This window comes from Brachionichthys hirsutus, chromosome 13 (genome assembly GCF_040956055.1).
Source record: "Brachionichthys hirsutus isolate HB-005 chromosome 13, CSIRO-AGI_Bhir_v1, whole genome shotgun sequence".
Lineage (NCBI taxonomy): Eukaryota > Metazoa > Chordata > Actinopteri > Lophiiformes > Brachionichthyidae > Brachionichthys > Brachionichthys hirsutus.
This window is the reverse complement of record NC_090909.1, coordinates 7,367,987-7,381,360: the sequence shown is the minus strand read 5'-3', so window position 1 is coordinate 7,381,360 and position 13,374 is coordinate 7,367,987. Positions and strand designations below refer to the sequence as shown.

Sequence of the window (13,374 nt, the reverse complement as noted above, 5' to 3'; positions counted from 1 at the left end):
CACACCGTCACGCAGAGTCTAACAAAAGGGTGACGGAAAAGTATCGCACTGGATTTCTTAAACTGGACATTTCTCCACCACCTCCTCACAGATATCACTTAGCGTAGCTGTGCAGACGCCGTTCAAATTCAATCCCAGGTTCAACTTTAGTACCCGGAGTTTGGTGCATAAATCAATGGCAGTCAAATGTTGACCCGTAGGTTTAGAACGCCATGTTTTTAGTCTGAGATCTTCTCTTTGACTTTATTTCTTTATTTATTTCTCTCTGACACTTTATTTCTAATTTTTACGGTGTTTTTAAATTCATGTTATTCTTTTACACGTTCAAAAGCTAAGTCTGGAGTGAATTAAAAAAAGGTACCAAGTGTACAACAGATGAACTGAAACCCACGTTGGAGAAAACAAACATTTTTAATTTATTATTAAATGACATAAATAAAACTCACAATGAGTTCAAATACAAATACATAGTTATGTACAGGGAAGGCTGTTTTACCCAACAAAACCCTTCCAGGATGTAGAAGGCACTTGTGTTTCTCAGTCCAATCTGAGTTATTGCAATCACACAAAAAAGCACGTTTATATGGAAAACGCTGGAAGTTAATTTATTCTATTTACACACATATACACATTTATGTTAGCAGAACCTTTCTCTTCATTTTATACATTTAAGTAAAAAAACAAAAATCAAGGATTGTTCATTTGAGTGTGGATTGTTTCAAAGGGGTGTAATAAACATGTTATTAATGTGTAATAAGCAAGTTGAGACTTACTAATCGCAAACGTTCTGACTGTGCAGCTTTTATAAGACTTAACTTGATTGTCTTGTTCGGTTTTTGCAGGTCAACTTCAGTACAACTCCAGCCTGGCAGTATACCGTTGTTAAATTAGAGACTCTGGAACAAATAATCTAAGATGTTTCACAAACAGGAGCGAAGGCAAATCTTCCTCGTGTGTTTGTGCGTTTAGTCCGGACTCCTGACGCCTCCAGTGCCAGAGACATTCTCAGACACTGCTCAGTAGCTCTGAGCCACTGGCGCCCAGGACGCGGTCAGCCTGGCGATGGAGCTCTCAAACTGGGCGTCTCCAACGCTGACTTCACTCAGACTGGGGTCGTACATGGAGGAGGGCGAGGAGACGGGCAGCGAGGGGGTGAGGCCAGTGTAGGATGATCCCCTCAGGAACTGGGAGGTCAAACCTCCAGATATAGAACCTGATGCTGACCCAGAAGGGGTAAGGGTGGTGCCGGCTACCGACCATAGGCTGGGATACTGACTGTGGGACAAGCGGGTCACGAGTTTTATTACGAAAAACATCATGGGCGATTGTTTCCTCTGCCTCTTTAGAAATAAAAGCACACAAAAAAAGGAGGGTGATGAATATTTACCTGGAATTTGTGGTGGAGTTGGTGGTGTGGGACAGGGTGCCCATGCCTGTGGAATTTGGGATCTGCAGAGCCGACCAGCTGTCATGAGTGGGCAGAGTCCCTGAAGTATTGTCCATATAGTTATCTGAAAAAGAAGCGCGGATTATAGTTCAGTGTCAATCCACAAAGAGCAGGTGCCAACAGGAAGTGAGAATGGCTCTTACTGGTGCTGGGGGTGCGGTGTGGGTAGTGGCTGGGATACGGGGCCGCCCTGTGGCTCCTCAGGCTGGAGTAGCGCTCGCAGTAGGAGCCAGAGGAGTGGCCTGCGGTGCCGCTGAACTGAGGAGGGCTGCTGCTGGGGCAGATGGGATTCTGGCCTGGGATGAACCAGCCTCCAACTGGTAAATTAAGCCCCCCCCCCCCCCAAAAAAAAAGTTACATATCACAAATATAAGAATAGCAGCATTAAACGTTTTTCTACAAATGTTTAAATCCACGAGACTCCAGCTCAGGGCCTTCCGTTCGCTTATCAACCTTTACGATTACTTGAAAAGTCGGAACGAATGAAACTCACGCTGAGAGTAGCCGGACTGTTGGCTGTCGGCGCTGTGATCGGGGACTTCTTTATGGTCAGTCCTGTTGTGAGAAACTGTGTTTAAATGTCGCGCGATCAGCAGATCATCTATACAATCTGAGGAAACATCGGAGGTTATACCTTTCTTTGGCATCCAAGAAAGCTTTAGCAAAGGGATTGTGCTTTATCTTCAGCGCAGTGATCTGTCAGGAGGACGTGGAAAGTTGTTAGTCAGCGCAAACGCATCTTAACGGGGTTCAGGGCAGCAGAGACCGACCTCTTCGTTCTGGTACGCCGTGACGGCGATGAACTGGGTCTCAGGGAAGGACTGGCTGCTGATCATCTTCTGGATGCCTCCGACCTTCACGATGTGGATTCTCGGCTCATATTTGTGGAGAGAATTCAGCATAATCTAAAAAATAAAAGCATCAAAAATGTCATGTTAATATTTTATACAGTCATTCGGTGTTTTACCAGTAGGGATGAAACACCAAAGACACATAAATATTATATTCATTCTATTTTTGCTCATGATTATTATTTTTTTTCATGATGTGACAAATAAAGTATTTCCTGTTGAATTAATTTCTTTAAATGATTTTATATATTTAACGGCCCCCCTCACCTGACCGCCCCCGTTCAGTTTATTGGAGAGCTTGACTTTGCTGAAGGACACGGGCGCTTTCATCCAGTGGGCTCCGAAGTTGGGGGAGTCCGGGTGGATGTAGACGCAGCTGGGGCTCTGGGGCTCCGGTTTGCCGCCGGGGACCCACTCCCCGTTGACGTATTTCCACCGGTTGTTATCTGCAGCCACGAAATCCAGCAGCACCGAGTACATGGCGTTGGGATCCAGGCCGCTGAGACTGGCCCTCAGAACCGGAAACATCCTCCTGGGGCGGGGGGGGGGGGGCAAGGAGATTGAATTTTGGAGATTTCTTTTTTATTTCGTTGCATAATGTGGGCGCGCGTTTGTGCGCGCGGTTGGAAACTGAAAAAAAAATGCTTTTCATCTTTTAAAATTAAAGAACCTTATTTATTAACGAGCGCCTCGCCCGGAGCCGCCGTGCGTAAAGCCCGCTTTAACCCCCCCCCCCCCCGAGGGTTAAACCGGCGGCGGCGTCCCGTTCAGACCTACCTTCCCGTTTTGGTGACGATCATCTCGTTGGTTAACTCTTTGAACTTGGTCCACAGCTCTGCGTCATCCAGTGTCAGTTTAATATCCTTCTCGGACGCGTCTCCCTTCTCGCTCCCCTTCTGGAACTCGCTCTCCACGGCGCTGAGGAGATGCTCCAGGCGCTGGTCCGCGTTGGAAGAGGTCATATCTCCAAGACGCGAAGGCCAGAAGTGAGTCGAAAAATCTTTTTTTTTTTAAGTGCGGCGGCTCACAAATCCCGAACGAGGAGAGCGAGTTGCAGGCCCGGTTGACACAAGATTGCAAACCCCGAGGCCTCATTATTTAAGGGGCCCCCGGGGACCTCATGGGGATGCGGGGCGGGGTCTGTGCGCACACACCGCGTAACAGACGCCACCCACGCACCAGGACAGATCCTCTCTCTGCAGCAGCTTATTACTCAGACTTTATAAGTGTTGTTAATAATATCAATTTGTGACTTTTTCTGGTCTTTTGAAATGAATTTTGTCAAAATGAACTTGTTAAAAACGGGCTTTAGAAACGTTAAAAGAAAACATGATTCTGTTGGGGATGTTAGGACTTGAGTAATGAACCCAGGAGATTGTTACATTTATGACAGCAGAGATTCCCTTCATATTCACATCTGTGCATTCACACAAAAGAAGGGAAGCGAGAGAAGATGCCATGCCTTTGAACTCAGTTGTGTATTTGCAAGTAGTGCTAATCTTTTGTTGTCCACATGGGAGAGGGCTTGTGTTTACTGAGTATGGGCCATTAGGGAAGACCCTCTGTTCCCCCTTGTGCCAAAGTGTGGACGGCCCACAAGTGATGTCTGGGATTTGCATAATGGGGCCTGCATGGCCCCATCTGAGACTCTGATATTAAATATTTCAGCCAGTTAGAGGCTGGAGTGCTCAACACTGAGTATTATTCAAAGTGAAGCATTAACAGATTAACGTCCTGCTGCTAAAGCATAGGTTGTCTCTGGATTCTGTTTTACATTCAGTACAACCTGGAGGAGATAAACATGAAAAAATAATAATTAATAACTGCATTTTCCCCACCAGTATTAAAAAAATGAAGTTTAGATACAAAAAAGATGCGACAGAATGAGACACATAATAAAAGATACAAATAAGAAGACAGATGCATAACGCAGGACTTCACTGATGACTGGTTGATGAGATTTTGTTATTATATCAAGTATTCTTAATGTTATCGCTGCTTATTTCCTCTGAATGCATCCATTTACTCGATCGCTAACTAGTCAGAATGTCGCGTTTTTACAGATTGTTGTCGTTTTGCGTCTGAACAACTTGTGAATTCTTTCTCCTCCACCGGCTCCTGCGTTCTGAATCCTGAGCTGCAGCCGCCGTCACAATGCTCACATTGTCCCACTGATCTGTTTCAGATCTCCTTTCCTCCCTGTCACCTCTGATTCCACTGCGCCTGTGATGTACTTGGAACAGAGTGCGGCCTTTAGAGCGTGACTCCGCTTTACTACGCCACTTCCTCCTGCTCCACAGAGGCCATAAATGTAAAGAGGTTCTCTCACACCTTTCCATCACGTTATCATTCAGCGGCCGCTTCCTTTTCCCTCTCGTTGTGTGTTTTATTTCATTTTATTTTGGAGACAGAGCATGTTGGAAAGCGTCTGCAGACCGGGTCTGGGTATAGACGCCGTCTTTGGCTGAGCTTGTGTCGGAGTTGTCAGGTGAATTATTAAAGCACAAAACATCAGTTTGACTGACGGGGGGCCAAACTGAGGTAAAGGAGGAGCAGCCTGAATCCCAAACGGTGAGCGAATGTCTGCTCGGAGATATGAAGTTTACCTGAGAAGCCGCTGTCGTTTTCCCACAGCGGCTCTCCTCATCCTCTGGTCGCTGCCGCTCGGCGAGCTGAGGGTTAACCGATGTGTGTGCCGCTGCTCTGGCATCGGCACACACTCACCTAGGTGGGAAATATTACAGAGGCCTGGTGCTTCACAAAGGGACACTTATAACCAAGCATATTTTCCAGAGGACTTCGCTGTCCTCAATGAGTAAACAGAAGGAATGGTGGATGAGTCAGGGCTGGGAAGAAAACACACACACTCACACACACACACTCACACACACACACACTCACACTCACACACACACACACACACTCAGCTGCTTCCCAGATATGTCAAAAATAAGCCTGAAGATTTGAACATTTAGTCTGATGATAATGTACAAAATGAGAATGACAGATTATCTTTATATAAATATCACCTGATCTTTTAATTGCACTGATCTTATGACATATTTTGTGTTATCTTTAAATTATGTCTTTAACACAGGCTAATCCTTTTTGCCCCTCAGAAAAATTTGATAAGACCAAAATGGGTTTTCTTATTTTTTATACCCCCCCCCCCCCCAATATTATTTTACAATAATATTTGCAGAGGGAATGAATGCTGATTTATTTGTCCAGGGGCATGCTTGAAACGAAAATGACTTCAGGAAGGTGCTTCTAATTAAATTAAAAAATGAATAACAATGGATTAGAGGAAATACATTTTTTTTTTATGTGAAAAGAAATATTTTTTATCACTAGTCCATGATATAAATACTTCTTCATGCCATTTTCTTTTTCAGTTTCAATGGTCGTTACTGCGGCTGTGGAGGAGGCATTTAGATTACTTACCTGCAGGATAACAGCGTGTTAAATATCTCTTCCCAGTTGCTGTTACTACTTTACACAAATAGAGATGAGCCCTTCAGTCCAGCAAGCTGATCTGGAAACAGCTGCGCAGCGATGTTAGCCGCCGTCGGCTACTGGTTAGACCAGACAAAATGATGCTGCAGCAGCAGTTGTGTGTAAATTAAGCTTTTTATTATCTGTAAGAGGAATGTCACATTGTTAAATACTCGTATTGCTGTTCCAATTAAAAGGTCTGAAGCCACAGTACAACAGTAGAATATTCATGTGTAAAATAAAATGTATAGCAGTAATAAAATAAAAAGACAAATTTGTCCCTGTAATGCAAGGTTGTAGAATACACAACTAAATAAAATGTATTATTATTACTATGATGTATAAATGTTGTAGATTATGGAGCTAACAAAACTGTAAATGAACAGGAAATAGTTAAAGTATAAAAGCTATAGATTTGTAATACTTCATTAAAGGTACAGTTGAGTGCAGAGTTTGTCTCGGAGCATTTACACGCGGATATTTAATACAGAGACACTTATATACTCTGTGTCTGCGTGTATTTCAATGAAGGATCAGGAAAGGCCCTTTGACGGTGCGCTGCTGAGCTGCTCACATTGCAAACACAAAGCACCTTAAAGGGCCTTTCCCCCCCCGACCCCCCCACCATAACGCTGCTGTCGCTCCGTGATGCTGCTGCATCTGCACTCATGGCCATTTGGCTGTGCAGTTTATAAATATGAACATTTTCCCATCTTTTCTCTTTGTTTTCTACTTTTATTTTTTCATCCTGTCTAACTTTGCAGTTGTCTTTAGTTTTATTCTGTTCTCTTTTATTCTCCTCTATTCATATTCTGTTTGTTAATTTATTTGCGATTCAAATCCACACCTCGGCCGAGGAAATGATTCGTTCAAAGTATTCAAATGGTCTGAATGACAATAAAATGAGTAAGAATCTGAAAACCTGAAAACTGAGGAGTCTCTAACACACACACACACACACACACACACACACACACACACACACACACACACACGCACACGCACACACACATCCCTGATGTGGATTGCGCCCTGAGCTTCGTCTGTCACTTTTGCGTTTCCACTTCAAGTTCAGGAAATCTAAACTTTCTTCTTCTAATCACCTGCCCCTTTGAAAGGGATACAAAGAATTAGTGGGGACAGTAATTGCCCCCCCTTGACCCCCTCCAGCCCTCATCTGGATGCCCCACAGTGGACCTTGGGACCTTTGGCATGCTAATGAGCGGAGGATCAGTTTTGACACTACAGAAGCTGACCCAGCGACTTCTGAAGAGCTGCCGAGGGAATGGAGGACAGGCTGCCTCGGTCATCTCATCGAATGAAGAAAGAAAGAAGAAGAAAGGAGTGAACTAATAAAGTTTCCGTGTAGAAGAGAATCAGGATATATTTTAATCTGATAGAGTTTGACCAGAATATAATCACAGCGTAAAGTGAAGGTCTCGTCATATGAAAACCTTCTCACCTTTTCATTTGTTTGTTGGTTGTCTGCAGGATTATATGGAATGGATTCCTCTGAACGTAATATAGGAGGGTGAGTTTCAGGCCAGGGTGGACACACGGCATAAAAAAAGGGCAGATGTATGTTTTTATTCGTTTTATTTTTACACTCTTTAGCACTTTTTCAGCAATTCTTTTAATTTTCAGACGTATTTACGAGGTTGGTCTCTATTCATTTGTTCAGTTTAGTGTGGATGAGTCATGAATCCAGATCCACCAGATGTTTTAATAGTTTTAACAACAGATAATTACAGGTTTGATTTTTAGATAAGGCTTCACTGAATTAAAGTGACCATGGAAGTAACGGCTATCTAAAGGTTTCAGCTATTTCTGTCAAAGGGTAGGACTACCACGACGTAAATGAAAGGGAAAGAATCAGGCAAAGTGCAACTCGGTTTATTGCACTAACTCGCATCACTGTTGAGTCAACTTGAGCTTTCTGGTGCAGCTACAAAAGCGAGACACAGATATCTACTTCACCATGCTTTTATTCTGGAAATCATCTGTAGTTACTGTGCATTAAAATAATCCAAAAAGCAGTTTTCTTGATTTGCATTCATTATAATGAAAGCGCCTTTGAATCTCCAACAGCACCTTGACATAACATATTTTATTTTGCCCGACGTCCTCCCATCACCGCTCTGTCCGTCCTTTTGGGATTCTTTCTTCCTCGCAGGTTTGTTTTGCCTGTTTCCTATATTTTCCTCTGTGATTGGTGTTGCCTGATGCAAATATGAGCAGCTGAGGTCAGCAGACACCGGTGTGTGAAAAAACACAGTTAAATCCCCCTGCAGCAGCCCCCAGCTGTGTGGACATGCACACACACACACACACACACACACACTTTAGCAGCAAAGGCCTGTGGAGTGAGATCACACTTCAGCCCATCTCCTTCCGACACAGGATCGACTTTGGCTGCGCCGGGAATCTGTGACAGCAAATATTAGCAGATATTAATCATGACTTTGGGGCGGCTCGTCAGAACAAAGCCTCGCTGTCTGCACGGAAAGACTTTTTATTGCCTCCTCGGTTTCTGTTGCTCCTCTTCTTCCTCTGCTCTGACCTGGGTGGGTGAGTTTTTTAGTGGGAGGGTTGAATGGCTTGGGGGGGGGGGGGGTAGATCAAAAGGAGTGAGGCCGGTTTCCACTAACAAAACGTAAGTGTTAAAGACCGGGGATTAATGATAGGTGCAGCCAGAAACATTATTTACCCAGAGTCAGGGGACGTGTGACTTCAGAGTCATCACGCTCTTCCTCTGGCAGCACTTCCTCTCTATAAATGCACAATTAAAATGAGATGCTCACACGACGCGCTTTCACCTTCCAGTGCTTGACCAATGAGCTTTCTGCATCGGAACCACTTCCACAAATATTCAGGATGATCTCAGCTACGTTCAAGAAGTGAAAAATCAGGTGTATAGTTTATTCATCACGTCGTCACCCAGACAGAAACACGCGTTAAATATCATTTTCTCAGCGCTCTGAGCTGCAGGAATGAAATTCCACTCGTGTTGCTGCGGCCATAGTTTCCCCTCTGTGTCTGTCTTTCAAACGTCTTCAGCAGCATTTATAGGAGGAAGCATCGTTGTCTGCGCGCCCGTTCAGGCATCTATACCATTACGGGTGTCCAGAGGTCCCCAGAGATGCAGCGATGGCGTCCGCTTGCAGAGTCTGGAGGGCAGGCTGGACTGTAGGAAAGTGGGGGGGGGGGGGGCACTGCGTCGTAAATTTTGGAGGGAGTAAACAAAGGGGCCGGGCTGATTTTACTGCCTTCCCACGCCAGGCAACAGCAGCTGACTGGAAAGTGTTACCTGGAATATCCCCCCCCCACCCCCTCCACCAACAGACAGCCAATCTGAATGCAGGAACAGTGACCCAGGTGTACAAACAGCAAACAGTGGTGCCACTTCAAAAGGTCTCAACAAAAGACAATAGATGCCCCCCCCACGTCCGCTCAGGTCCTGCCATCAGCATCCCTCCTGAGACGGGCACACTGCCCTCTTCTGTCCAGTGTGGGAGGGAGAGGAGGCATCTTCATCCAGGATCTAGATGTTTTGTCTGGAGCGTGAATAGAACACTGCTTATTTCCGAAGCCTTGGGTCGGTCGGATGTTTTTAATGAATCAGTGTCGTCGCAGCAACATTCTTAAAAACATCCTAACCCTGGATCTGCTCATAGCGCTCGTTAGTGCGAATCTTTTCTTCTACGTACCTTTAAATTGTAAAATATTGCCAGAAAACAAAGATGCTTCCAAAGATCTTACCAAGGCCCGTTGCTCGCTGGGTTGTTTGCTGTAATTAACTTTGGCTGCAGCTATAATTAGCGTTAGCAGTAGTCACCCCTGGATTGTGCTTGGTACACACGATCTTGGTTTGTAGGCGGGCTCACTGTGGAATTCACCTCAACCAGGCTCACAGCTGCGCCAAAACAAACCGGTCCAGACACATCATCTGAAATCATCTCGGGCCTTTTTGGTAACATATTTACCTTCTTTGTACTGCATTTTATTCTGTAGTACATGTAATGTCTTTGTTCTGTAAAGAGCTGCATGTCATAAATAAAAGGTTGTATACAAAAATATTTAAATAGTAGTTAGTCGTATTTTTCTGTATATTTCCACCAATCCAAAAACCTTGAAAACCATGATGTCGCTACCCTAATGGAAATATACCCTAAAAACGATGGTTGTGCACGCATTTAAAAAGATGCTGCAACAAGGAGCATGGCGGGTGGGAGTTTTCTTAATCTTATTTCTTATTTTAAACATCAGTTTAAACATACTTTGACATTTTTATCATCTGATATCACGTATTGGTTATCAATATTTTGAATTGCCATTCATCAAAGTTTCGATTCTGTTCTAATAGAAGTTATGGGTTTGAATACAGATTTTTTTTTTTCTTCAGTTATTTTACAATCTTATTTTTCTGTGATTTGTTTTTTATTTTTTTTATTTTTCAGTTTGTTTCTCATAATTGAAAGGCGTTTGCAGGATTGTGTCTGAAAGGTGTGAAACCAAGTATTACCTTATCATTACTACCGTCTGCTGCCTGAGGATCCCTCCCTGCTGTCAGTGCACCGACCTGGCAGACGTGCTTTTGATGGAAATTATATCGGGCGTAAACAGCTTGCTGTTATTATTAGAATTTCTATCTGCTCATTATAAGAAAACAACGTTGCAGCTGAAAGAAAAATCTATATCTCTATATCTGCCTCACTGGCCCATCCAGATATATACGACTCCAGAGTAAAGCCATCGATTTGGAATTAGTTCGCTAAAGTCACCCCTGGGATGACTCGCACAAGCAATTTGGCATCAGTCACGAGAAGCGCACACAGACGGCATCACTCATTCCTGCACAAGAACGAAAACACACATTTCTGAGCGGCAGAGTGAAAGGCCGGTTAGATGTGAGGCGTCCTGGGAAAGCGCCTATCTGGACGCCACAGACAGCAGCAGCCTCCAGCTTTGATGGGGAAGCCTCTTTGTAGTTGGCCTGGAGTTGTTAGTCAGTAAAAGTCGGGGCTAAATGGCTCCGTAACAGGAAGCAGTTTACACGGCGACGCTCAACCTGCCTGTGGTCCTCTATTGTCCTGAGCCCATGTCCCACTTCATTACCATTTCCATAAGAAAGGAACAGTAATTGCCCCTTTTCTTCTGCTGCCCCTTCATCTTGGAGTGTCTCCTCTTTTTCTTTACCCCCCACCCCCTTCCTTCTATCAGTCCGTCCCTGAGAATTTCATGTAATTCAGTTTAAAAGTACTTCATCTGATACGCAATTTTGGGATTGTATATTATCCAAATGATTCATTTAGTATACACATTTGTGTTGTACATTATGGCAAAAAAGAAAAATTTATTATTCATTAGTTATTAGTTATTCGGGTCCCGCTGCCTTCCTAAAGGTCCAGTGCATCAAAGTCTCCTGACCTTTGACCTGATCTCCTATGATGGGCGTAATATGCTTGAGCTCAGAATAGATAAGCTCCCCGTGTTAAAGCCAATACAAGAAGAAAAAGACAAAGTGCAATAAATTAAGATGTTGCAGATGTTTGATCAGGAAGACTAAACCTTGGCACGCTTGGGCTCGATGCTATACATGTTCCGGGGCATTGATTGAGTGATCAGCTGTCATCATCTATCCAATGGCACAGTGACATAATCTATCATCTCATGAAGTATGACTTTGTGAAACTAACTGAAAATGTGTCATAGATTTTTCTTTTTCCATTATTTTAAGTGGACTATAATTATATATTTTTCATTATTTATATATCCTGCATTATTGTTGTGCTCCTTTTTGGATGTATGGATTGTGAATTTGCTGGAATGCACATATTTACCATATAATTCCACATTATTATTAATAATAATGTATAATAATTATGATATAAATCCTCTGATTTAAACAAATGCATTTCAGCATGTTCGCCTGGGCACATTACTGCATCAGTAAAGAATATGTCAAACAGATAATATAAGCAGATATAAATAGCCCTGCTGTTTCTAACAATATAAAGAAAACCTGAAACCTATAGTTTATGGTCCGTTGTTTGTTTATATGACTTTTGTGGCCCAGTAAAGAACAGAATGGTTATTTTTCTTTACTTAGTGCTGTCTGCAACATAAATGTAAATTTTATGACATAGCTTTCTATTATATGAGGGGTGATTTTGGATTTTTCAGATTTCAGCCCCCGGTTGCACGCAGAGTGCATTGTTCATTGTTACTCGTCTGATTTATTATAATCTGTCTCCATTAATACACAAAGAAACATTCACAGTTCGTGAGGTGAAACTGGATCTTTGCAGCAGCAGGTACACAGAATGGAACAGACTAAAAGTAAAAGTAAATAAATGGGGTTTGGAAAATTGATAAATGGAAAGTTAGAACATACAGTTATAGATCTGAATTATTAATACTGCCTGAAATCAAGACTTGAGAAACATGACCACAGTGAATACACACACACACACACACACACCATCACAGGCCTTCTCTGCCTCACTTTGAACTTCCAAGGTGACGACAGAATGAATCTATGCGGAGGGAAGGATCGACAGCCTCTCCATGTCAGTAATCCCATCAGCACGGATACGTTCAAACAACGGAAGTCAAACATGCTGTTTCACACGTCCTCTTGTTGGGCCCCTCTGCTTCCAGCAGGATTATTAATCTACATCCAGTTGAATGGATTTGGGTTACTTGAGAGGTTCCCTCAGCCCAATAACGACAAAACTCGGGCAGAAACACTCGTGTCTCCTCAGTTTCCTGAGGACATCCTGTTGAAGCTGCAGGTAAGAGCTGCTGTCAAGGGAAGGGGACGGCCAGCGGACCCCCTCGGTGAGTTGAGCTGTTTTAATCATAGCCCCATGTGGACTTCGACAAAAGAGGCAGGTCGGAATCACCGTCTGCTCTTTTGTTGTTGGGGGAGCCACCCGAGGCCGGGGGGGGTGTAGGACCGCAGGTTCGGTCTCTGCTCCCGTCACCACAGCAGGCCTCCCGTTTATTTGCTTTTGAGATTGTTTTATCACAGATGACAGCAAAGGTAGCGGCTCCCGGGATGATATATTACACCGTAATCGTTTTTACCAGTCAGCTCGAGACGGTTGTCAAAAGAAGCACTGTGGGAGAAGCACACACACGCACACGCACACACACACACACACACACACGCACACACAAACTATTCAAGCTTCACAGCTGTTAACGAGCTTCATTCCATTACATGCAACAGAAAGATTACTGTTATAATTATACATGAAGATCACAGTTGTAGTTCAGTGATCCGTACATAATTGAGCAAGCTACTAATAGCATTTATAAGCACTATGTATTCAGATGTAATTCGTCTTTTGCATCAGTAGTCTGGCTGTGTATATTACGTTGACAGGAACCCCAGATGTTTACTTTATTGTCTGTTGTTTTTATTTACTCATTGATATATTGTCTTGCTTTTGTTCTTTCGTGAACGACACAGATAAAGCTCCTGCAGCCAGTGACTGAATATATGGATTAAATATATAGGAAGACAGGGAAATAAATATATTCTGTAAATATCTTTTTTAATTGTGAAGAGAATCT

At 43.4% G+C, this 13,374-nt stretch overlaps 1 protein-coding gene across 1 annotated transcript; it reads right to left on the bottom strand.

Annotated features, from left to right (window-relative positions):
• Positions 1-398: 398 nt before the first annotated feature.
• On the bottom strand, positions 399-3,260 carry tbxta (T-box transcription factor Ta). The gene is made up of 8 exons (XM_068747159.1): positions 3,076-3,260; positions 2,566-2,830; positions 2,218-2,352; positions 2,082-2,143; positions 1,941-2,002; positions 1,591-1,764; positions 1,388-1,511; positions 399-1,275 (listed from the first exon to the last, which is right to left on the bottom strand). Exons 1-8 carry the CDS (start codon positions 3,258-3,260, stop codon positions 1,017-1,019), a joined length of 1,266 nt encoding a protein of 421 aa, XP_068603260.1. The 3' UTR covers positions 399-1,016.
• Between the last annotated feature and the right edge of the window lie 10,114 nt (positions 3,261-13,374).

What these genes read in the sequence shown, in the direction of transcription:
- tbxta (XM_068747159.1), bottom strand. Translation starts at nt 3,260, where the DNA reads ATGACCTCTTCCAACGCGGACCAGCGCCTGGAGCATCTCCTCAGCGCC. An exon ending in ATCGTCACCAAAACGGGAAG is followed by an intron (nt 2,831 to 3,075) that starts GTAGGTCTGAAC and finishes CCCCCGCCCCAG; the next exon opens with GAGGATGTTTCCGGTTCTGA. An exon ending in ACAGTCCGGCTACTCTCAGC is followed by an intron (nt 1,765 to 1,940) that starts GTGAGTTTCATT and finishes TTAATTTACCAG; the next exon opens with TTGGAGGCTGGTTCATCCCA.